At 47.0% G+C, this 25,876-nt stretch overlaps 2 protein-coding genes across 2 annotated transcripts in view; one reads left to right on the top strand and one right to left on the bottom strand.

Annotated features, from left to right (window-relative positions):
- The window catches only part of GFM2 (GTP dependent ribosome recycling factor mitochondrial 2), a 316,398-nt gene extending 300,644 nt beyond the window's left edge, over positions 1-15,754 (bottom strand). Inside the window, exon 1 of the mRNA XM_078675255.1 lies at positions 15,485-15,754. The gene's annotated coding sequence lies outside the window, so the exon portion shown is untranslated. The remainder of the gene's footprint in view (positions 1-15,484) is intronic.
- Positions 15,755-16,233: 479 nt separating this feature from the next.
- NSA2 (NSA2 ribosome biogenesis factor) overlaps positions 16,234-25,876 on the top strand; it is a 36,697-nt gene continuing 27,054 nt past the window's right edge. Inside the window, exon 1 of the mRNA XM_078675254.1 lies at positions 16,234-16,367. Coding sequence (XP_078531380.1) covers positions 16,365-16,367 — 3 coding nt within the window. The 5' untranslated portion in view covers positions 16,234-16,364. The remainder of the gene's footprint in view (positions 16,368-25,876) is intronic.

Here is a 25,876-nt window from a genome sequence, read left to right as displayed (position 1 = left end):
GGGGGGCGCTCTAGGATAGGGAATAGGTTAATTTACTATCCAACACCTTCCCTACTATCCACGGGGACTGGAGTTGGAATAGTAAATTAAAGTATTCACTATCCAGCGCCCCCCAACGCAAGTCGTTGTAACGCCTTGCGTTGTAAAAGTTGCGTCGTAATGGCCTGCGTTGTAACAGCATGCGTTGTAACTACGTACATCCGTTTTTATTACCAGAACCAAGGATCACCTAGTGCAGGTAAGTTACACAGTGTGTCACTGGCAATACAATATGTTTCAAGAATGTGGTATGATTTTGTAAATGCAGTAAATTTACAATTTTAAGAAAGCTTTCTGTAAATGTCAAACAGTTACAGATCTCAGAATTTGCAATGATAAAGATAGGCAATACAGGGTAATGTTTCAGTTCAATGTATTCCTATGGAGGAAAACAAGGTTAGTGACTCCAGGCAAGTACTCTGTTTTGTAGTTTAGTTTCAGGCTGGTAGCACTTACACAGGGCAGAGACAGGTAGGTAAGAAGAGTGCGCCCTCAGCGGCACAGGGGTGGCCAGGTGCAGAGGTCAATGAAGAGGTTGGGGCTCAGTGTAGTGCTATGGAGACAGGGGGCACTCGGATAGGCAGGTAGGTACCTGCGGTTTCTGGGTCAGGGCCCGGGGATCAAAGATAGGCACAAAGGAGGCCACAAATAGGTACCAAATATGCAACTCCAGCTGCACTCAGCTACAGTGAGTTGTTAGTTTTTTGTTTTTTTTAAATGCTAAAGGAATTTCAAGTCAAGTCAAATACCTTTATTCAGCACTTCAAAAGATACCATAAAAGAGCATGAAAGATAAACATACATTTTTTTTTAAAACATTGATTTTTAAAAAAAGACAAGTTAAAAAGGGAATATAAAATGTCCTACAAAATGGGGCAACACATTCGTTAGTGGGGTTTTACTGGAGTCCGGGACTAGGTTTACAAGTTGTTAGAGTCCACTACTTCTCGTGTGTTCCTGAGTCTCATTGCCATCTTGATGAAGCTTATTATACATATTAAAGTGTGGGGATCTGAAGCTTCTTGCAAAAAATTAAGGCTGCTTTCGCCTATCTCAGCTTCATTTTTTTCAGGATCCCTACTAAAAACTTACGCCTAGGGACTGAATAAAAGGGGCATAATAAAATAAAATTAAGGGTATCCTGCGGAGACCTAGTGTCGCAGCCGCAGGTACCCTTCAACTCCACTGATTTTGTGAAACCAGCGGGGACGGCAAGTAGATGGTGTAGGAGATTTAACCTGAAACGAGTCATGTAGAATCTTTCCTGCGCATTATGCATCACCTCCAGGTATGGTTCCATTCTGCATGATTTTTTCCAACAGGCAATGCGCCATGACAGACGGTTTCCCCTTTTCCTTAAGGGCCCTTTTCGAAGACATCCAATCAAAAAAGAGTTTTTTCACCTGAGTCCTATTCTATGCTAAAGGGATTTAACCAAGGCCCTAACGAGACTTTTAATAATTTAGAAAAATTGAAAATTCAAAAATAAGTTGTACTAAAGGCAATTTTTGGATTGTAGTCGTGTGATCAGGTGTTGACCAAATGGTCCAACAAATGCAAAGTTGTAGACCCCACAGTTGATCCACGAAAGTAAGAAGCTTGCCCTGTATATACAATATCAAAGTAAGGTATAGTGTGCACAGAGTCCAGTGAATCCCCAGTGGAACAGCAGAGGTTAAGGGGGATAACACCTTACTCTCTTTTGTGGTAGTGTGGTTGAGCAGCAAGGCTTATCAGAGGGTAGTGTTAGGCATTTGTTGTACACACTCAGGCAAATAATGATGTTGCACACTCAAAGACTGAATCCAGACCAATTGTTTATATAGAAAGCAGGTTAGTTAGGGTTTTTATTGGAAAACATCCTTTACAACGCAACTGTTACTCCGCACTACCATTACGACGCAACTTTTACAACGCAAGTCATTACAACGACTTGCGCTGGGGGGCGCTCTAGGATAGGGAATAGGTTAATTTACTATCCAACACCTTCCCTACTATCCACGGGGACTGGAGTTGGAATAGTAAATAAAGTATTCACTATCCAGCGCCCCCCAACGCAAGTCGTTGTAACGCCTTGCGTTGTAAAAGTTGCGTCGTAATGGCCTGCGTTGTAACAGCATGCGTTGTAACTACGTACATCCGTTTTTATTACCAGAACCAAGGATCACCTAGTGCAGGTAAGTTACACAGTGTGTCACTGGCAATACAATATGTTTCAAGAATGTGGTATGATTTTGTAAATGCAGTAAATTTACAATTTTAAGAAAGCTTTCTGTAAATGTCAAACAATTACAGATCTCAGAATTTGCAATGATAAAGATAGGCAATACAGGGTAATGTTTCAGTTCAATGTATTCCTATGGAGGAAAACAAGGTTAGTGACTCCACGTAAGTACTCTGTTTTGAGTTTAGTTTCAGGCTGGTAGCACTTACACAGGGCAGAGACAGGTAGATAAGAAGAGTGCGCCCTCAGCAGCACAGGGGTTGCCAGGTGCAGAGGTCAAAGAAGAGGTTGGGGCTCAGTGTAGTGCTATGGAGACAGGGGGCACTCGGATAGGCAGGTAGGTACCTGCGGTTTCTGGGTCAGGGCCCGGGGATCAAAAATAGGCACAAAGGAGGCCACAAGTAGGTACCAAATATGCAACTCCAGCTGCACTCGGGCGGCAGGGTGCATAGTAGGCGTCGGGCTAAAATGCAAACCAATGGAGAACATTGGTTGGGAACAAATGCTGCAGACTTGGACTAGGAGGCTGGACGAGGATGACCAATGGCTGGGCAGGTAAGTTGGATAGCTGGGGAACACCTGGGCACCGTCAGCTGGGCTCCCCAAAGTTGGGCGGAAGATTATGGGGTACCTTTTGGTGTCCGGTTTCCTTAGCTGGGTCCTTCTGCGGTCGGGGGAGCCTTCAAACAGTGGCTGAAATCATCGAGAAGTGGTCTTGGAGAGGTCAGCATCGCCGGTGAGACATCTCAGGGTAAGTGGCTCACTCGTACTCATGGACGTCGGGTACAGAGTGGTTCAGTGTTGCGGATCCGGAGACTGGGGATATTTGCTTTGGTGGACAAATCCGGTGTCAAAGGATGACAGGAGTCTTGAGGTTGCTGGCTGCGGTCCACGTTGGTTTCTGGAAGCAGGTTTGCTGGAGAAGGAGACAGGTCGGTAGGGCTGGGGCCAAGTCAGTTGTTTTCACCATCTTCCCCACTGCTGCACAGCTCTTCTTCTCCTTAGGTTGTCGTAAATGAAGAGGCAAGGTTCAGGGGTGCCCCTAAATACTAGATTCAGGGGTGTTACAGGGACCAATGGGTCCCTTCTCTGGAGTGTCTACACCCTTATTATGCCACCCTCCAGTGGGAGGGGGCATATGCCTCTTCCAGATTGGGTGAGTCCCCTCATCTTCAAGATGGAGGGGACTCAGATGTGTGCTTCACTTCACCACCCCACCTGAGAGGTGGTGTTGGCAAAGGTGGGGACACCTCCCTTCCTGGCTAGGATTTCCCACTGATTCTCCGGACCAATGTTGGGGTCAGAACCGGTGGAGACCAGTTGCTGATAGCAGCAAAAGGCTGGGGGTAGTTAAAGGTGGCAGGCCTTTGAAGCTTCCTGTTCGTGGCCCCTGCCTATCCTGGGAGAGGAGACGTGACAACTCTGCATAGGAAGGGCTTTGTTTCAGGACCCAGAGACTGTGGCTCCCCGCCCAGCGGTCCAGAAATCTGTCTGGTGGTGGCTGGTGGAGAGTCAAGAATTATACCAGGGCTGGTCATTTTTCAGGGGGCATCTCTAAGATGCCATCTGAGTGCATTTTAGATTAAATCCTCCAAGATGCCATCTGAGTGCATTTTAGATTAAATCCCACTATGGTATCAGTTTTCAGTGGAGCCATTTTGGGGCTGTGGAGTTCGTGATGACAACCTCCCGGCCCCTATACTCAAAGTGGTTTTACTGCACCTACAACGCCTGTGAATGACACAGATACTGTAGGTGCATATTGCTCATGCAGCTGTGCCCTCACCAATGGTATGGTGCACCCTGCCTTTAGGGCTGTAAGGCCTGCAATAGGGGTGAATTAGCCATGCCACGGGCAGTGTTGGTGGGCTCGGCACCCAGGGATGGGTGTCATCTCAGCTCTTCAGTTTAGTCCACACCAAAACACGCAGCCTGCAATAGCAGTGTGTGGGTGTTCAGGTGAAGGGTCTCTGGGGGGGGTATAATACATGCTGCGGCCCTCTCTGGTCACAAGGCCCTTGGTATCAGGGGTACCTCTTAAAAGAGACTTACATGTGGCCCAACGGAGTGCTAATAATGGGGACAAAGGTGCAGTTTTTGTGAAAGAACACAGAACCTGGGAACCCAATTGGTAGGGACCCAGGACACACCTAGTCAAATTGGCATCATGTATCTGGCAAAAAGTTAGGGGGTAACCATGCAAAAAAGAGGCACTTTCCTGCACTCACCCTTCAGAGATTATGACCCTCACTCTGCGCGACGGTCAGTCAAACCTAGGCACTTTCAACAGGTACATGTGTCAGAACGCAAGTGCCGGCCGTCGTAGGATTTATAGGGCTTACCAGATATCAGCCCTGGCCTCCAGTGGCCTACAGTACTGCAAGGCCCTGCCCCTGAGAATGCACTGCAGCCTCGCTGGCTGAAAACAGCCTGGGCACTTTAAACAGAAGCCCTGTGTTTCCAAGGCTGCTTGTCAATCAGTGAGGGTGTACTAAGTACCACTGCAGCCCACTCATTTCCTAAAGTGTGACAGGGTGGGGTGGGAACAAGCCTCAATGGCCCCACAACATTCTGGGAAGAGTTGCGAAATGCTGGAGGTGCACATGAGGCCGGCTGTCCACAACGTGGTCTGCGGCACACATGCCTCACCAATTAAGCAAGCAGCACCGGTGATTGCAGGATGGCTGCAATTTAGTTTGTCAGGTAACTGTGGTCAATCGGGGACACAGAGAGAGGTGGTCTAAAGCAGGTTAATGGGCCCATGTCATCATTAAGGCGCTAAGAACCTCCAGGAAAAAAAAAGAAAAACTGACCTTGAAATATGCTCCTACCAGGCCTTTATTTCAAGGAATGCCTGGTTCACTTTTGTCAGTACCATCCTCAACACGCACAGAGGAAAAAGAGAAAGCTTGAGGTTTTTTTTTTTTCTTTAAACTAACTGATGGCCACTATTCTTTCATTTTTTGGATGACTAGCAGAAAGTAAACAAGCTTTAGCGTTTTATGAAGTGCGAGTGCTCCCAACTTCTGAACCCTAAAATCTCCAGTGCAACGGAGTTACTCATTCACCTTCAGAACTCCAACATGGTTATATTGGGGGTGCTCCAGCACCCCCCCACTCCTACTTCCAACACCAATATACCATGTTGCCCTCTAAAACTGGAATGTTTTTTTTTCTGTCGCCAGTAGGCAATAAAGGGCTTCTGATGCGTCACATTTTTGTTTAAAGTTGGCTGTCCCTTTCTGGAAGGAACATTTTTTTTTTACTTTTTCTTAATGAATTTAAACATGAAAAAGACATGCCTTCTTTCAGTCACATTGTTGAATAACTTATGGCACACGCAGTTTATTCTGGTAGTAGATCATCAGCAGTTATGCATGTTTTGTTTGGTGAACTTTCCTCCTAGGTGATCCTTTCATTTGTGTGTTAATTCAGCCACCTTTCCTGAGCCAATGTTTATTTTAAGCTGAAGTACGTTTGGTATTGCCGGTAGGTGAGACTTGAGTATCTTGTGTGGGGTCTGTTGCATTATTGCATATTTTAACTAGTGTGAGAGCCTACTCCCCTGTTCACCTGCATCTGCACATTCCTGACATAAAGCATCAGAGGGCAGGCACTACAAGTTCATTTTGAGTGTACTAATAGTGACAGTGTAAAATTATGCCCTTCCACCCCCCCCCCCCCCCCCACCGCGACAGAATGGCAACAGAGGACCCCGAGACTCCCATATATCAAAGATATCAATTGGTCTTAAAATGCAAAGGCCTCCCCCTGAAGGATTGCCCCCCTTCCCCCTGAAAGGTTGGGGCCCCCTGCGTCACAGGGGCTGCAGGTGCTTGTGTTATGTCACTGCTCTGTGTGGTATCTTGGTTTAGGTGCTATGTATCTTCCCCTGCTTACCGGTCTTGCTGCTCAGCCAGTGTGGAGGAATGGTGGAATGTTGGTATGTGTGAGGTAATGATAGAATGTGGAGGATGCCTAGTGGATGGATATCAGTTGAGAGATTGGGCTGAGCAGCAAGGGAGGTGCTCCTGGTGGGGCTTTCTATGTTCCTTACTTAAGACCTAATTCTTCATGTAATCCTGTACTGAAGATCTAATAAATCTACTTAATCAACTTACCTTCGGCTACAACTATACTTATTACACTCTGATCTAACAAATGCGCTGTGCCTTCAGCAGAATGGGGTAGACGTTTGAACGCTGATCATGAGTGTGTGACATTTCTTAAATATTTAACGTTATGTTGAATTTATTTCCAGGTTGGGGTTTCATTCAAGAATCACAAAAAAGCACTGCCAGCAGAAATAGTGTGTGTCAAAACAGTCTACATGAAGAGTACTGTCCATAATATTACGATGCTTAAACTGCTGCCAGAGACAAGAGGCTAACAGAGTGTAAAGCAAGACTATAACAACATGTTATGCTAATGCTTTTGTTAGTTATTAGTATTTAGCATTTCTAAAATGCATAATTTCCCAGTGGTAATGCTTTACACGTGCCTTGTCCTCCTTCCTTGCTATAGATTTGCATTTGGCTTTTTAGTATAGTTTCTGAGAAATATTCCCCATGAAGTAAGAGCCTTTTGGGCACAATACTCGGGAAAAACTCTTGCCAAAATAGAGACACTTGCTTCGGCACAAAGTTTCAACAGATCTTGTACAGTGCTTTATTGATTATTATATATATTTTGTTCCTGTCAGATTTAATTTATTCTTTCTTGACTAGGATACATTACGAATTTACAAAGCACAACATTCTAGTTAAAATGTTAGTCCAAGCCTTTCGTTACATATGTCACCCCTTTTGTAAAACTTTGTTGGCTCCTCATGCTTCGCCAGGCCCTTTTTAAAGCCCTAACACCTTTTATATCCCACATAAAAAACTGGTCTAGAGGCAAGACATTCCCAGAACTTTCAAGTTTCATTGAGTCCAAACTTTCCCCTTTGCCATTCTCTGAGCTGTAGTCCCAATTTTATAGGTTTATCAGCAGGACTACAAATCCTAGGAAGCCAAAGGGAAAGACTAGACTGGGTGAGCTTCTCACATACGGAACTGGTAAACATGAGAGCTTTGCCTTCCTGAAGTCAGCCAAATGCAGTCAATGTAAAGTCCATGCCTTTGTCTTTCACAGTCTGATGTATCACATAAATCTGGATTTTTTAGAAGTTCATCATTTTTGTTTTCTTGTGACCCAGCCTAGAGCACATTGACATTTTTGTGGAAGATGATAAGCTTTTGCATGTTACCAATATGTGTACCCCTTTGGCATTCTCAGCACAGACTCTGCATGTGTAAGACTGACACAGAGCCTCTCTTTGGGCCTTAGTCTGAGTTCCCAGGATGGGCATAGTCACAGAGGTATCTCAGAAACAGTCCCGAGTGCTTGAAGTAAGTCATCTGGAGGTCTGTGCCTACAAGAGACATCTAGAGGATGGATTGCTCCCAGCTGGCTAGTAATTCTTAGAGTGTCTCACTGTCAATCACTGTCTTCCAGATGTTTTGTTCACCTTTCCTCAGGATGTCCTGTTCTGAGGTGCTCAAGGTGTCCCATATACACTCACGAGGTAACTCGGCCAGATTCACAAGCGTAAACTTAGAACCGAAGTTTAAATTTAGACCAGAAGCCTAAGTTTAGACCAGACATTTAAGGTTAGGCCTGAAGTCTAAGTTTAGGATTCAGATGTATGACAGTATCTGAGGGTCTACCAGTCCGAGCCATCAGAATGCCTCATACACGATCACCAGCGTTTCTTGGAAACAGATATGAATGCCTCATGCACAGCCATCCTCCAAGGAAGTCCTACAGGCCTCTCATTTTCAGACAAAGTCCTTTGCTGTCTTAGTTTGAGCCCTTGGGTGCATAAGACACAATTACCAGGGTGTCACAGAAACAGTCCTTGAGTGTTTCAGTCGCAGACAAAGTATTCTCAGTCTTCTAGTTGTCTCAGACACAGTCATCAGAGTATCTAGGAAGCTGCCACTGGTGTCTTAGGCACACGTCTTGTGGATGTCTCGTTCCCAAACAAAGTCTGGGAGCAGGGCTTTAAGTGGGAAAAAACTGGGGTGGTCTAAAAGGGGCGTGGCAAATTTCTTAAAGGGGTGCGGCCTATACGAGTAGGGGGGTGGTCTAAATCAAGATAACTAGCATTGTGTGCATTAGAAAATCATGAAGTCGCATCCAGCAAAGGATAATAAAATAGGCAAAAAAGTATATTTATTAAGTATAATCCATAAAATATCAAACATTATTTACATTACTTGGAAATCTATTGCAGGATTTCCCAAAACCCTTGAAGATATTCACTGTGTCTATTTGGCTGGGGGTTCTCACAACAATTTTCTTCAGCAGACCTTCTACCTTTTGCCAGCCAACTCTTTACATACAGCTTTGCGTCAAATGTTTCAAATGGAGGACTATTGAGTTTTACCCATGAGCATGAAGAAATGGTCTCTACAAGAAGAGAGGCCCTTGTTGGACTAGCAATTAAGTTCATTGCGCTGAAACCTCTCTCGCAATCCGCATTACTTGCTGGCAGGGTTTCCATGCAAGCTACTAACTTTTTTAATGCTTCAGGGGTTTTCTTTCCACCAAAATCTTTGAAAAGTCTAAAAGCTTGGATAGTATCTCTTGCTGGCAGCTTGAACTCTGAATACAGTTTCTGGATCTCTGTTTCACCATAAAGAATGCATTCATCACCAGAAGGCAAGTTGCCTGCCTCTAGCACACTGAAGCTGGCTGTAAGTACTTTCTCAGAATCCAGGGCACATTGTTTATTGATACTTACAGACACACTTTGGTAAAACTGATTTGGATTAAGATCAACAGAGTTACTTCTACCATGGAAAAGAGGAAAATTCTTGAATTTGCTCTCGTCAACTGAGAACCAGGGAATGGGAGCAGAAGAGCAATGGCGAGCTGGAGCCCACCTCCTTTGCGCAGCTCTATTTCAAGAGACAGCATCCTCTGTCTTGGTGTTACAAGGGGAGGAAAGCTGACTTGCTGTAGGATTGAGGGCATGTGCTGTACAGATAATACTGGGCATATAACAAGGAATAGATTCCTTATGAAACAAGCCGTACTGGCTTCAGCAGTGAGTGGTACAACAGTGACCCGTGGGCATGCCAGGAATCTGACTGAAGGACCCGGCGCACTGCTGCAAACACACTTGTAAGACCCACCAAATAAAGTAGGCAAGAAGCAGCACTACAAAGGGGCATGGCAGGAGAGGTGCTAACGGTGACCCAAGAAATAGAGGGCATCAATGAGCAACTGCGAGGGCTGCCAACCAGATGTGAACTGAATTATAATCTGGAAAGTGAGGGCAGCTTTTGGGCTAAAGTCCAGAAAAAGTTTTGAATATGGATCTTTCCCCAGTGGGGTAACAAAGGCCCCCCACAGACCCCACGATGCGGGGCTCCCCAAGCTCCTGAGTGTGGTCAGAGGGGATCCCCCAGGTACTTTGCAGGGGGGGCCCCCTTAGGTTTCGTTATGCGACTGACACGTAAGTAGCAACAGGGCGACCTGTAAAGAGAAGGCAGGCCTGCCAGTAGCTCGTGGGATCATAATCTCCCCCCCTGTGCAAAGTCCTGTAACTGGTTACCTTAGGATGTGAAGGTCTGCGCTGATCTCCGGTAAAGCCGCTTTAGCCGATGGGACGAGCCTCGGCCTCAGGTTCAGGCAGCTCCTTTCCTCCATGACGAGCGCGAGGGAACCCCGGTTGCTAGGGGACGCCCCGCACCTCTCCAGATGCAAAGTAGCTCCGCCTGATGAACCTCTGATTTGCTGGGGGAAATCCTCGTTGCTGTGACCAATTGGAGCGTGTATCGGAAATGACGATCCCGGGCAGGTGGTGGTGAATACTGGCAGGGTGTCAAGGCTCCTTGTCAGAGCGGCGAACCCGGCCTCGGGCACACAACACAGCTCGAGGGGGGACGGTGGAGTCAATGCACACACAGCGCTCGGGGGCAAAGCAGGCGCTCCAAAGTTCTTCAGCGGTGCGTTAATCCGCACACACAGAGCACGAGGGACTCGATCCTGGGGCAGATCACGTTTGAGGCAGAGCAGGCCTCACGACCTTACGCCCCAGCTGTGTGCCGATGAGCATACCGAGACAGATTTCACAGGGGGGCAGCTTCACGAAGGCACAGCGCAGAGACCCACACAGCAGCTGGAAGGGTGGGTGCTGAAGAACTTTTGTATCTCTGAGTTCCCAGTTCTTCTTAGGCCCTTGAAAAAAGGCAGGCCTCAGAGGGGCAAAGCACACAGCACAGCTCCTCTTCAAGTTAGGGGGACACAGCACACAGCAGACAGTCTCTTCCTCAGCAATCACAGCAACTGTAGGTCAGCTCCCAGACACTCAGCACAGATTCCTTCTTGATCACAAAGTTTCCTAATCTATTTTTACTGGGGCTCCAGTCCTACTTTTATACCCCAAAAGTCTTTGTGCTTCTTGTGTGAGGGGTCCTGGACCCAATCTAAACCCGTTCAGGGTGCACTCTGTCAGTGCACCTCTTCTTTCTTTGTGAGTGCGAGCCAGGGCCATCAGACGCACCGCAAGAGGTGGAGACAGCATTGTGGCAGGCAGGAACAGCCCTATTGAGACCCAGGTGCTACTTCTCCCACCACTCAACATGCAGATGGGTCTATTCAGCCTTGTGCTGACTCAACCAGCCTCCTGGAGCTGCCCCAAGTCCCTGTCACTCACAAATCAGACAGTCAATACACAACCAGTCAGAAGCACACAGAAAGGTTGAGCAGGAAAATAGTCACTTTCTAAAAATGCTATTTCCAAACTTAGAATTTAAAAACCATCTTCACTAAAGGATGTGTTATTAAATTCGGAGTTCAGGGATACCAGATTCCATATGTCTATCTTGCTGTTATGGAAAGATATGCAGGGAAACATGTCACACAGCCTTCCCCATGTTATCCTATGGGCAAGATAGCCTTTCAATAGTGAAAAACGAAATGGGCAGTATTTCACTATCAAGACATGTTACCCACACTAGTAACACTAAACAACAAGCATTTAAAATGCAACGGTTTCGCCTTTGGAAAAGTTAGAGCTATTGGCATTGTAAATGACAAAATGTGTATGTATGTGTTGGTTTTGAAAACAGATAAATAAATGGCATTGTCATTTACATTGCCAATAGCTTAATCTCTCGCAAATGTGAGACCTATTGTACCCTACGGACGAGCTCAGCAGACAGCAATTACTACCACACACACACACACACACACCCAGAGCCACACACACACACCCAGAGCCAGCCACACACACCCAGAGCCAGCCACACACACCCAGAGCCAGCCACACACTGGAGCAGTCACACACTCTGGAGCAGTCACATACACACACACTCTGGAGCAGTCACATACACACACACTCTGGAGCAGTCACATACACACACACTCTGGAGCAGTCACATACACACACACACACCCTGGAGCAGTCGCACACACACACACACACTCTGGAGCAGTCACATGCACACACACACACTGGAGCAGTGACGCACGCACACACTCTGGAGCAGTCACATACACACACACACGAGCAGTCACACACGCACACATTTTGGAGCAGTCACATACACACACACATACACACACTGGAGCAGTCACACACACTGGAGCAGTCACACACACACTCTGGAGCAGTCACATACACACACACACTGGAGCAGTCATACACACACATACTGGAGCAGTCACATACACACACACTGGAGCAGTCACACGCACGCCCACTGCTCCCTTTAACCACTACTGTGCATATATACAATCATGTCCACAACTGATTAACAAATCAGGCTTCAACTTCTAGATACTACATCTTACAGGCCAACAAAACTTTATAAATAACTAGACCAAAGAACTCTTAGTAATCTACAAAGAGTTCTTCCTCTCCCTCCACCATTCTTCGTGTGGTTTAAACTATACTACGTTGTACGTACCTACCTACCTTCATTTTGTTTTGTGGCATAATCAACACTTGGCACAAATACCTCCCCTACTGAATTCACCAATTTAAAACTGACATATGCAAGCCCTCATGCACATCTTCATCAACACTATTGCGACCATGTGTTCCCTAAACATTTTCAAGCTGCAGAGGTCCTTTTCAGAAAGAGTCACTCTGCTCAACTGAATACCAATATCAGGCCTGGCCTCGGGTGTGAAGTTATTGAAAATGTGTCAAAAGCACCTTTCTCTGCTCACTTAACACAGAACCTTTTCAAATGCAACTTTCTGTCGCTTGACTGGAAAGATCTTCTTTTCTTATCTAGCCACAAAACACTCAAACGTCATTTCACCCCAATTGCACTAAATCTCTAAACAGGTGTCTTTTTTGTTAACAACAACATGTTTCGTCTATCCATTTTCAAAAAGATTTCAGCAGATGTATTGTCTATAAAACCAGTGAGTGCCAGGGTACTCCACGGTAAAGGTGTAGCTCCAGAAAAATACAAATAAATAAATAAATAAAGACATCGCCTTACTTAAAACCAATTCAGAATTGCCTAAACTGTTGTGCAAAGTGGCAGTCATTTTAGGGACTGTGACTTACTTTTCATTGACGGCCTTGAACGACAGAAAGAAACAGACATCAAAAAAACATAGAAGGGGGCGGGGGGGGGGGGGTCAGAGAAAAACTGAAAATGGCGATAAAAAGGAGAAAGCAGTGATGAAGAGGCAGAACCTGCAAAAGTGAGATGAAGGAATTGCAAGGTGTTAGAATGGGGTCGAATGGAGTTTGCACAGCCTTGTTTTTCGAAAATCACAGCATTTGGAAGTTGTGCCATTACAACCAATCTTTGAGCCCTTGAACTTTAGGAGGTGGGGGGAAAAGGGAATCACACACACAAAATAAGCACTTCTCCCTTTCCCATTCACTTTTAACATTCTTTCGGCCCTGCTAAGTACTGTCGAGATGCTGCGAGGAAGCATGAGTGTGAAAGGCACTGCCAGGAAACAGAGGCCAGAACTCTTCCTTCCTCTGCTCGCCCACTGCGGTGGCAGTTTAAGAAGCATTGCCCACCTACCGTGAGTACACCTTTCAGTAAACTTTGAGAAGAGAGAGCCTTCTGGACAGCTTCAGAAACCACCGAGCCTTTCAGACATGGGGACTCTGCCGTCTCCAGCTTCCGATGGTCGCTATCAGGAGAAAGGCTCCCAGGGCACGAATGCCACAGCCGGGAAACGGAGGCCAGAACTCTTCCTTCCTCTGCTCGCCCACTGCGGTGGCAGCTGCACGGCCTCACAACCTATACACTGCGTCAACAAAAACAATGCCCCAGCAGCAGCTAATTTAGCTCTCCAAAAATGGACACAGTCCATCACGAAGCGCTTTCCAAATTCACTTTGCACAAAAAAAATAGATTCAGTTCTTTTCAGAGTTCCGTTTGTGCTTCTGTAGCCGAAACCCTCTCCAACAAGCATTAAACACGGACAGCGGGAGGGGGTGGGTTAACGGCACACGGACAGCGAGAGGCATAGTTCGGAGCTGAGGTCAGAGCCAGGCGCACAAAGGCCCTTTTTTGAGGCCGTGAGCCGGCGATGCGCCGAGGCATTCCTTGCAGCCGAGGGCTCTTTTACCAGCACATGAGGTCTCACGGCAAAGCGGCGCAGCAGCTTTGGGCAGAATTAAAAGCTTACGAGGAGCCGCTCTGCCCCCGCACAAGGAAGGATAATCCCAGCTTCGCAATTTGAGGGGTCCCCCCCCCCGGATCAGGTCGAGGCACCCACTGGACAGCAGGGGTGCTGCTTGATTCTGCCCTTGGTGCACGGTCACTCGAGGGGGCCAGGGACCAGGCCCCTCCCTTTCCCCCCCTCCCGGGTGCCACCGCTATCCAGGAAGGGACGGGTCCGGGACAGCGAGTGAGCATCACGGGGAGAGCGAGTCCAAAGACCTGGAGGCCAGAGCCGCTTACAAAGCTGGGACTCGGATGCGGCCTGCAGCTGAACGGGGCTCGGGAAGTTTCGTGTTCTGCCACTGGAGCAGCCAGGCTGGGCTGCGGTTTCTTTTCGGAAAACTGGAGCAAATGTTTATGTGATAAATTACAGCAAACCTAACACCCATGGCAATAAACCCAGCCCTGCTCGCACGCAAGCGCCATGTACGGAATTAAAGGCAAACCACCAAGGCCGTGTTTAGATAGGAAGAAAGGAGCGCCTGTTCTCTCCCAGCACAAGGGGGACAGCATGGCCTCGTACCGAGAGCCCTGTGAGCTGCACGAGAAAGACTGGCAACAAATCACCTTCCATTGTGTCGGCTCGGAGTAGAGAGCCGGTCAGGTATGCGTCCTCACATGGAGAGCCGTCCGGCTGGTGTGAGGAAGGATGCCGCAGAAAGAAGAAAAAAATAAACACGCCCACCGCCCGATGACGATGCGAAAAGGGTGGAGGGGGAAAGAATCGTCGGGAACGCCCACCAATCGCCTCGGGAAATGACGGACAGTTCTCTCTTCCAATGGCTAGCCTCCATTTATGGAGCTAGCCAATGGAAGAGAGAGGCTGAACTAAAGCACACAGTGTAACTCAAAAGATTTCGACCTGTGCCGAAAAGCTGCGCGGCGCAGCTTTTCGCCAGGTCGAAACCTAAAAAACCAGGACGTCTGCTCACCCTACCTTTGAGCTTTGAGGCCCGAAAATAGAGCCCCATTTCGAGGCCTCCAAAAAAAACTGGGGGGCTCAGCCCCCCATAGCCGCCCCCACTTAAAGCACTGTCTGGGAGTCATAACTCGACCTTATACACACTCCCGTTTTGAGCGAGTTTGCATGAAACCTTCGGTGTCTCAGATACGATTACAACTGTGACTCAAAAACAGCGCTAGAATGCTCTGGCAGAGTCATCCTCGGAGTTCTCACTCTGAGGCACTGTAGTTTGGGTAACTTTGTCATGCATACCCTGCTCTGTGTTGGCTAGGGAAAGAGCAAGGTAGTTACATATGACGATTTCCTCAGTAACTCTTGCAATCCCTTTCAACCCCTCCAAAGCTGCATGGGGACAGCTGTGCTCACTCAGCCATGCAGGCAGCCTGTTTAGGATTTGGTTTTACGCCCTACCACCTTTATAGTTCACCAGCCGCCACTATCTATTGCATTGGAGAAAAACAACTTTCGAAGCGAGATTAACACTGTTCTTTCAAACACCGGAAGACTAATGCTTATGCAGTGTGCGCATGCACGGCGAATTTACATACTGGCACTTACATCTGTGTATGCTTTCTGTCTGTCACCTTCCAGGCTGCATGTCACCGTTTGTACCCGACCCAGGTCACACGTGCAGCAGCAGCCCTTCTAGAGAAATAACACGTTCAAGATGAATCTCTCTGCTAATTACAAATACTCTTTCTGTTTCCAAACTCCGCCCTTTCTCACAGACTGTAGCTAAAAATCTCACAACCTTGAACACTTGAATGTAGCAAAGTAGCGCAGAGATAAGCAGCGTTCTAGGTGTTAAAGATGACTACAGTCGACCCCGCACACCCATTGGATAATAACTATTCCCACAGTCGACCCCGCACACCCATTGGATACTAACTATTCCCACAATGCCTGGCGTTTTGAGGTTCAACGAAAGATTTGAAGAGGCTAAACAAATACCAACGCCTCCGCATCTACAGAAAAAGACTGTAATTCTAATGAGGTGTGCTCATCCCTTAGTAAATGTGCTCGGCGCTTCAATTTCTAAACTGCGTCAGTTGTGTTTGCAAAAATAATTAGATGATATTGTCATTATATTGTTACGTAACTTGCTTGCTTCCTTTATCTTCTATAACTGTTCACATATAATTTGCAGAAGTATAATCGTTCAGTATTCATTTGATAATCAGCACTTGATAGCAGAAAGTTAAACCTCAATCACAAGGAAGTAGATTATTTAGTTCTTTCCAAGATGGCTGCTATTTCGCAGCTTGTTCGTTCTGGTCACGTTCCGTTTCAGTCTCTCTTCACTTTCAAATCCACGCTCTGTGCATCCTTCCTAGCGAGTCTGTTTCTTTCACTGCCCGGGCCCGAGTGTAAGGGCGCGTGACAACAACACAGCGCGAGGGGCCCAGACCAACACCGAGAGCGGACCGAAGCCGTAGCCATGGTGAGGAGTGGGGTGAAGCTGTATGGTTTGGAATCGCAATCGTAGGTCTGGCAATTGGCACAAATATCACTGACCTTTATTCAAGATATGGTGTAGAGCGAACCGGGCACAAGGGGGTTCGAGCTCTTTGCAAGTGAATAGGTACTCATACATTTAAACGATAGCCCTATAACAATAACAGTTAAGTATCAACAGAGCAGAGAAAGCGACTTCAGTTAACAAGCTTTGGCAAAAACTAACAATTGTCGCCTGAGAGCGTCTTTTAGCCATGTGTAGTTGTTGCTCGGCATCGTTAAAAGTTAGTTGCGTAGAGTAGGGTGAGAAAACAACATTTTGATCCTGAAGAATGCACAATTTGCTAGCTTTCGCACCAAGAATTTTAATTTCTATTTAGGACACGGAGGTGAGGATTATTGCTTCTCTTTCTTTACTGTTAAAATCACAGCAGCCAATGAAAATGTATGCAAAAAATATACTACATTTCCATAGCTGCCAAGGTTTCAGATTGCCATGTGTGACATTTTCATAATTTCAGTGTAATTATGAGTGACATTTCAAAGACTATGAGTGACACTTTATCACAAGCAAAATCAAGCAATGAAGGCGAGCGAAACATAAATATAGAAATTACATTTGAGCAACTATAAGCCCAACGATTTTAAAACTGCCTCAAAGCAAGCACCGGAAATGAAAGGGCACTGCCTGCACTTGTGTGTAAAGCACCGGAAATGAAAGGGCACTGCCTGCACTTGTGTGTCAAGCACCAGAAATGAAAGGGCACTGCCTGCACTTGTGTGTCAAGCTCCAGAAATGAAAGGGCACTGCCCTGCACCTGTGTGTCAAGCTCCAGAAATGAAAGGGCACTGCCCTGCAACTGTGTCAAGCTCCAGAAATGAAAGGGCACAGCCTGCATTTGTGTGTCAAGCTCCAGAAATGAAAGGGCACTGCCCTGCACCTGTGTGTCAAGCTCCAGAAATGAAAGGGCACTGCCCTGCACCTGTGTGTCAAGCTCCAGAAATGAAAGGGCACTGCCCTGCACCTGTGCGTCAAACACCAGAACAGAAATGAAGGGGCACTTCCTGCACCTGTGCGTCAAGCGCCAGAAATGGAAGGGCACTGCCTGCACCTGTGTGTCAAGCGCCAGAAATGGAAGGGCACTGCCTGCACCTGTGTGTCAAGCGCCAGAAATGGAAGGGCACTGCCTGCACCTGTGTGTCAAGCGCCAGAAATGAAAGGGCACTGCCTGCACTTGTGTGTCAAGCACCAGAAATTAAAGAGTACTACTACCCGTGTCAAGCACCCCAGAAATGAAAGGGCACTGCCTGCACTTGTGTGTCGAGGGCAGGAAGTTCAACACAAGTGTCGATCTTCCTGGAATTTAACACAGCCAGCACTGGGCGGCAGCAGCAATTCATCGGGACCCGGGTTGTCGAGAAAGGTACCAGAATGTTAAAGGCAGCTATTTGCCACATATTAATGGAGAACAGGTACCAGTGCTGGCACTGCACGCTAGTGCTACTGAGGGCCCCTTATACACGGATCTTCTCTGCTGACTTAATTGATGACAGAAACATAATAGAGGTGTGGCGCCGCGGCCAGGGCGACTGACTCTGGAATCGGGGGACCACGGTTTGATCCCCGGCTCCGGCGGCAGGTTAGCCCAGCACCATGTGACTCTGGGCAATAGCTCGCTTAATCTTCCCGACGGCCCCCCAGCGCCTAGAGACCCTTACGGGTGATTGTGCGCTTTACAAATGTGGACTTGACTTTACTTTACAGCTGCCTAAATATCACAAATTAATTCCTTGTAAGTTGTTTTTAATACATACTATATCATAAATGAAAGAGTCAGTAGTCAGATGACTCGCGAGTCGCCGCAGACCGCAAGGGCATTGGCAAGCCTCAGGAGAGTGAGTATGGCGCACTAGTGCAATCAGGACGCTGTAACTATCTGAATACAGTTGACTTCAGCAATGCACTGCTGAAGCCTAATACAAATCATTAGCGAGCCGTGAGTGGTGTCGGCCCTGGTCAGCGCGCCGTAACCCGTCCTACCCAGCCCCAGATTACATCAACAGACTGTCACAGAGCAAATTAATACTTAACTGCGACGGTGGCCGCGCTGAGAGTAATTTGTTGGATGGCACCAGTATTGTCATCCTGCGCTAGCGCTATTCAGTGAAAGCACATTTGTAGGTCAAGCAGAGTGAGAGAGAGTTCACACTCCAGGCTGCACTCACTTTGCTTCGAGGCGAGCCGCCTCATCATGGCCTCAACACTCCGCAATGATCCTGAGGCTCAGCAGCTTCGTGAAGAGGCTGGTGTCCTCCTCTGTGCTCAGCAACTTCACAACACAAGACTACACGTACGGCATTGGCAACTGCCTGGCCATTTATTACTTACTTCTATCTCTCTGTCTCATAGTCACACTGCCGGCGCTGAGCCACACAGGGTATCCAGACTCTCCCGCAATCATCTGGAGGATCACAATGCCTGAGGCGCTGGCCCATTGCTGAGACTGTAGTGACAGTCACAGTGAGGGTCACGGCCGGGTGATGATAATATTTAAATGTATGCGCAGGCTGAAAGGCAACAGGCACTCAACTCACTTGTCTGTCTCTCTCTAATCCCTCGCTGCTTCTAACGACCAGGGACCTCACTTCCTGTGCATGCAGCCGGACGTAATAAGGTCACATCCGATTAATAATGCCCCCCCACGGCACCACAGCAGCCAATAGCAACCTCTTCTGAGCTGAGTGAGGGCAGGCCCCTGCCCGGGTGTAGTGTTCGACACTGAATGACTCAGTGTGTGTCTTCATTGATTGACAGCCGCGCCGCAGGTGCGCAGCGGGACTGGGAATTAAAGCCAGGGCAGTCGCACATTGTAACATTCAAACACCTCACCTACTCTCGGAGCTAGAGAGACAGATTTAACTGTTTAACTATCAGAGCCTTCTCTGCTGGCAAGTGAGTCTGCAGTGCAGCGCCGGGGAACTGAGCCTGAACACAACTCAGCACAAGTTTCTGAGTAGCATTAAAAATGCATGACATTTCAGTGCGGTGATGCGGAGCACCGCACTGAAATGCATAGGTGTCACACCTGATGTGCAATCTTTGGCAGGACTGCATTTCCCATGATGCTCTTGCAACCAATCATGTCCCATCAGACACTATAAGAGTCACTATCTCCTTCCCATGGCCCACTTTCTTTGCTTGAGTCTTTTAGTCCAAGTGCGAAGATTAATTCGAAATCTAAAGTATAATCCTCCAATGTGGAAGAGCCATAACCAAGAATTGAAAATTCTTGGCGTGAATGCAAGCACATTTTTTATTCTATTACAGGACCGGAGTCTTTGGATTATTGCTCTTTTAACACTTATCAAATACTACCGTAGTTATATCACCCAGCGGTTTATAATAAAATTGCTTAAACGTAGACTCTGATGACTAATCAGCAGATCTCATAATGTCTTGAATAGTTGAACCCAACATAAATATTTTGGATGCCATGGCACAACTTGGAGAATGTACCCCAAAAATCTGAGTATCAATACCAGCTTCTTGCATGACTGACTTCAACCATCTGGCTATCTTAGCCGCTGATACTGGCTTAAACGGTTTTTGCAAAGCAATCAATACTTGTGTAGAACCTTCTGGTCGCAAGGACCATGTACATTGTTCATAGGCTTTAAGGCACTGCACTTCACATAACTTCGCATTACTGTGAAAAGAATTATATTCGATACTACGTGATAATGCTTTAGTTCTGCCAGTAATATTAAAGGAAACACCTTCTGGAATAAATACTCTACCTGTAAGGTCCAGGGCTCTCGCATCTGAAGAATGTCTGCAGGCAGGTAAGCACAAAAGCATAGCCTGTTTAGGTGACAATTTTTCCTGGATAATAAAGCATTAGCCAGTTATTAGTCAAATAAGGTATGACTAATGATATATCCCACAAACCGGAATACTTTGGTTTAGGCAGATTAGCCACTCTGATTCCTTTAAGCAACTTACACATGACTGGATGCATACCCACTGGTTTTCCGTCCACCTGTGTATGGCCTGACGATATGGCAGATCTGAAATTATTGACTGAATGATATGCTAAACCTTCAGAAGCTTTATCGGACAGGAAGTTCACAATATGGGATAACTCTGCCCCCACGGGATCCACGTGCTGTTCCAAGCACCAACATACCCAGCCTTTCCAAGCTGAGGAATATCTTTTCCTTGTGGAAGGGACCCAGGCTTGCTTAATGAATGCGGAAGCTTTGTCTGAAAAACCTGGCATTTCCCATTGTTTCCGGAAAGCCTCCATGCCATCAGGATCAACTGCCCCGATGTCACCATCGGATGCAGTTCAGTGAGGGCCCTGGAGTATCATCTGAGACCAAGGGAGCATCCTGGGGAAGTCAAAGATCATCTCCAATAGTAGCGGGAAGTAAGGGTCTGGTGGCTCAGTGGACTAATGCGTCTGCTGCAGGGGCCTGTGTTTGACCTCATGGTCACAGGTTCAAATCCCAGCGGATCCACTCAGCCTTTCATCCATCTGAGGTCGATAAAATGAGTACCATTGAGTTGGGTAACAACAAACTTGTTATTCAGCGCCAAGATACCCGTAGTGGTGAACGTGCGCTTTACAAATACACATGTTATGTTATGTTAAGGCTGCGACTTCCACAGGAGGCTCACCAAAATCGCTTTGGCCTGTTGTCGGGCTATCTGGGTCGCCACTGAGTGTATCAGGATGAAAGGGGGGAAGGGATAATTCAGGTCCACTGACCAATCCTGGGAGAAGGCGTCTGTCGCCGTCGCTAATGGGTCTGGCCTCCAGCTAAAGAACGTCTGCAATTGTTGGTTCAGTCTGGATGCAAAAAGGTCTATCTTGCAAGGACCCCATACCATTGGAAAAATTGAGGTTGGAGTTGCCAATCGCTGTTGTCCTTCAGATACCTGGAATTCCAGTCCGCGACACTGTTCGACTGCCCCGGAATGTATCTGCTAATACCGATATCTGTTGACTGAGGCAATAGTGCCAAAAGTCCTTCGCTAATGGGTTTGTCCTCCTGCTAAAGAACGTCTGCAATTGTTGGTTCAGTCTGGATGCAAAAAGGTCTATCTTGCAAGGACCCCATACCATTGGAAAAATTGAGGTTGGAGTTGCCAATCGCTGTTGTCCTTCAGATACCTGGAATTCCAGTCTGGGACACTGTTCGACTGTCCCGGAATGTATTCCGCTATGACCGATATCTGATGACTCGGGCAATAGTGTAAAAAGTCCTTCGCTATCTCCACTAGCAGAGAGGACCTCGTACCTCCCAAATAGTTCCTGAAGGGACCACCTCCCTTCTGTGGAGATATCTCCGCAACATGCTCCCCAGCCCCAATGGCTGGGGAAAGAGTCTATAATGACTTCCGGTTGGGAGCCAAAGATAACTCTGCTGTTCCACGCTTCTACGTGGCCCAACCAATGTTGGATCTCTTCCCTCACTTCCTATGTCAGAGGGACCAGATCTGTATAAGACAGACCCTTTCGAATGTGTTTGATTTTTAGTCTGAAGGGCCCGGTTCTGAAGAGGGCCAAGGAAGATCGCCTTTGTGGTGGATGCCAGTAACCCCACTATTCTGGCAATTATCCTGAGGGAAACTGTCTGTTTGGTTAGCACCAATGTGAGCTCCTTCTTGAGATCCTGTAATTTCGATTGGGGAACACTCAGTTGAGCTGTCTGTGAATCTGTAGCCAAACCGAAAGAGTCCATCATCTGAGAGGGACAAAGAGCCAACTTGGGTTTGTTGATCACAAATCCCAAGTTCTGCAGAAGGGGTATTGTCATTTGTAAGTGTTGATTGGCTAGGGATTGTGTCTGAGCCCTGATAAGCATATCGTCCAGATACACTATCATGCGAATGCCCTGTTCTTGTAGATGAGCTGTCACCAGTTTCATTACGTTTGTTAAGTACCATGGAGTAGAGGAAAGCCAGAAAGGTAGGGCCAAATACTCCAACCATCGGTTCCTCCATTGAAACTGCAGGAAGCGTCGATGGGGAGGAAATATCGGACTTGTCAGGTAAGTATCCTTTAGGTCTAACCAGACCATCCAATCTCCCTTTTTTAGTAAATCTGCTAAGAGATGGATACCCTCCATCTTGAAGTGCTGGTAAACCATAAATTGATTGAATTCAACACCAACCTGTGACCATCGTCCTTCTTCTGCACTAAGAAGCCATTGCTGCAGAATCTGCAAGGCCCGTTGTCGCAGTAAGCAATCATGCGCTTCCACAGCAATTCCTCTATTTCTGCGTCTATAAAAACACACTCTTGTTGGGAAAAACGGAGTCGTCTCGGATAAGGGTCTTGGAGTGGTGTTTGATAGAATTCTAGGTGAACACCCTGAATAGTCTGCAAAATCCATGCATCTTGTGACAACATTCCCCAATTGTGACTGAAGAACTGAGTACGCCCCCCCCAAGGTTAAGTGAGAGATTTTGGTTACTCTTACCTGCAGAATTTCGAGCCTGGAATCCAGCTTGGTGACCACCTCTGTTGAAGCAACGCTGGTTGAACCTCTGTGTTGTGGGATAGAAGGTTCCGCCTCTTGTAGAGTCCCAGTCACCTCTACCGCGTCTGCAGTCTCCTCTAGGGGGACCTTGGTAGTACTGATGGTCTGGCGAGCATCCCCTGCCCTGTCCCCTGTTAAAAAGGCCCGCCTGAAACACTTTTTATTCCGGATTGGGCCTTGTCCAATGACATAAAAGTACCCACGTACTTCGAGACATCTTTTACGACTCTCTCGTCAGAGGTTGCCCTCCGCTAGTGGACCAGATTCAGCCGAGGTCAATTCCGTAAGATTTGAATCCATCCGCGTCAGTAGAGATTTATGCCTCTCTGTAGAGATGGCACAATTTTGGTTTCCTAAGAGGCATATCGCTCTCGGTGTCCAACCCGCTAAAATGTCTGGATCCACTGAAGTGGCCGATTCCTTCGCTACAAGTGCCATCTCCAGGATCTCGGCCAAGGGTCCTGCCACATCCAGGAGCTTGTCCTGGCAGCCCTGCCAGGCGCAGTCAATCCCCTTCTTGGGGTCCTTCGCAAACTTTTTAAGGAAGGTCAGGAGGCTAGCATTGATATCAGGTGTCTCTGCCACCCTGTCCGGGATATCCAGCCAAGGACACTGTAAACGCAACCTGTTGCGCACTTCCTTATCAGATCCCTTTCTGAGATTGTCATGCGGATAGTCGGCCACTTCAGTAGCCGGAGCCCAATCTGACCGGTGTTGAAAGAAATCCGCCGGGTTGAAGGTGAAAGGTGTGTTTGGATTTTGGGGGGCATATTGGGGCGCTATGACTGCCTTTCTAGACCTCTTCTTAGGCGGAGCCTCCTCATCAGTAGTGTCCGTGCCAGTAGTGTCTGTATCTATGTAAACTTTTTGTTTGCTCTTCACTTTCCCACCTTCACTGGTAGATGGTGTGGAATAACCATGTTCCTCAACATTTGCCTGAGACAGATGCGCTAGAGCACCTGAATGGGGCCATGACCCCGACTTTGACTTGCTTTTGTCTGTAGGGGTGTCATTTTGGGGTTCAGCCAGGTTTTGGAACCTGGGGCACTTGGCAAAGCTTTCTAGCTACTTGGTAATAGGCTTCAACACAGCTTCCAAAGCTTGCTGCACAGTTTTAGGGACTGTACTTTCAATTGCCCTGTTAACCCCCTGCTGGATCGATGCATCTAGAGCGTCAACAATATTGTCCTCTAGGACAGTCTCCTGCTGTCAATTGTAGTAGGGTTCATCCTCCTCTTCATATCTAACCCACGCATCCTTTGCAATCACTTAATCTACTATTGCCAATGATGAAATGAAAGGAGGTAAGGCAAGTATTGGAGGAGTCAGGGGGGGCGCTAACCCACTTGCACGCAATATAAAATTAGAGTACCTTGTTCCTCAGCAAAGCTGTAATCCTGAAATTATTCCAGCTCCAGTCTCTGGGCTTAAGAGCCAAAACACAGTTATTGAGGATCGTGTGCGCACTCCTAGGGCCGACTGCTGTTACAGCAAGTCAGCAAAAGACACAAAATTCAGCTAGTCAGGCGTCAATTCCACGTGTTGCTCTGTGAATTTCCAGGCTTTCTGAGCCTCTGAACGATTGAGGGGCGTGCGTGACGTGTGTAGCCCCAAAATCAACCAAATGTAGCCCAATTGGGCTACGCACCTTGGCGACGTTAGGCGCTGGACCGTACGTCGGGCTGATGAGCGGAGGCCTCTGATGGAACGCGCAAAGGCCTCTGACGGAACGCGCGAATAGCACACAGCCGGTTGAGGCAATGCAAACACAACTTACCTCAGTGCAGTACTCGCGCTCCAATCGGGAGTCAATATATTACCACTTGCCCGAACCGGGCCAAAACCTAGCACACGCAACGCGATCGCAAATAGATAATGGCTGTAAGTACCAGTCAATATCACAATGCAAAGCATGCACATAGAGTATCAGCTGTTCCTGACAAGCGACGAGCTTGTGGAAAACAATGAAGTAAACACAAAGAAAGAAATACACCCACATAATAAAATGAAATTGCACTTATCTTTGCCGTGAGCAGCATAGAAAGAGGCTCATGGGAAGGAGATGGTGACTCTTATAGGGTCTGATGGACATAATTGGTTGCAAGAGAATCAAGGGAAATGTAGTTTATTTTTTGTATACAACGTTTTCATTGGCTGCTGTGAGTTTAACAGTAAAGGAAGAGTAGCAATAATCTGAAGCCTCTGGTCCTGTAATAGAATTCCATACACCTCTTATTAGGGTTTTAGACTTGCAGAATCATGTAAATCCTTTATTCATTAGACCCTCCTAATTCAGTATACCTTTGGGGATGTATAATAAAGTTTTCTTTCGTTCTCCAAGAGGTATTTTTAACCCTTGCACTACCAACCACACTCTGCTATTCCCAACAACACCATTTTAGCTCACATATGGCATTACCTTAAACAAGAGTCCTTAAGAATTCCTTTCTGAGTGGGAGTTGTAGTCTACAGCACTGATCTCTGGGAAGTGCTGTGAGGAGTATCCCTATGATGAAGCATGCCATCTAAGGGTAGTTGTTTGTTTTCGTAGTTAAAATAAAGATTTCTTTCAAATCCAGAGACTTTTTGTTTTGCCACCTATCCCAAAAGACTAGTCCCATAGACTTCATGCATTTGTTTTGTGTTTTAATCCTGAAAATCTGCAATTGATTTGGCCCTTATAGAAATACGTTTGACACTCTTGCTATACACTTGGGTCATCGTTACTGACTGTGTGTCATGTTCCATTTAAGACCTCATTGTAAGGTCTTCTAGTGTTGTAACTGGGTTGAAGTTTTCTCCATGGGTTACTCATTAGAAAGTTAGACCCTGCATGGTGCTTGTATAAAATATTTCATGTTGCATGTGTTTTTATGAGAGACCACCAGGCCATCACTTCAAATTTCGAGCCAACATCTCCATCAATAACACATCCCCATGGCTGTG

This window comes from Lissotriton helveticus, chromosome 2_1 (genome assembly GCF_964261635.1).
Source record: "Lissotriton helveticus chromosome 2_1, aLisHel1.1, whole genome shotgun sequence".
NCBI classification, from domain to species: domain Eukaryota; kingdom Metazoa; phylum Chordata; class Amphibia; order Caudata; family Salamandridae; genus Lissotriton; species Lissotriton helveticus.
This window is presented reverse-complemented; position numbering and strand designations above follow the sequence as displayed.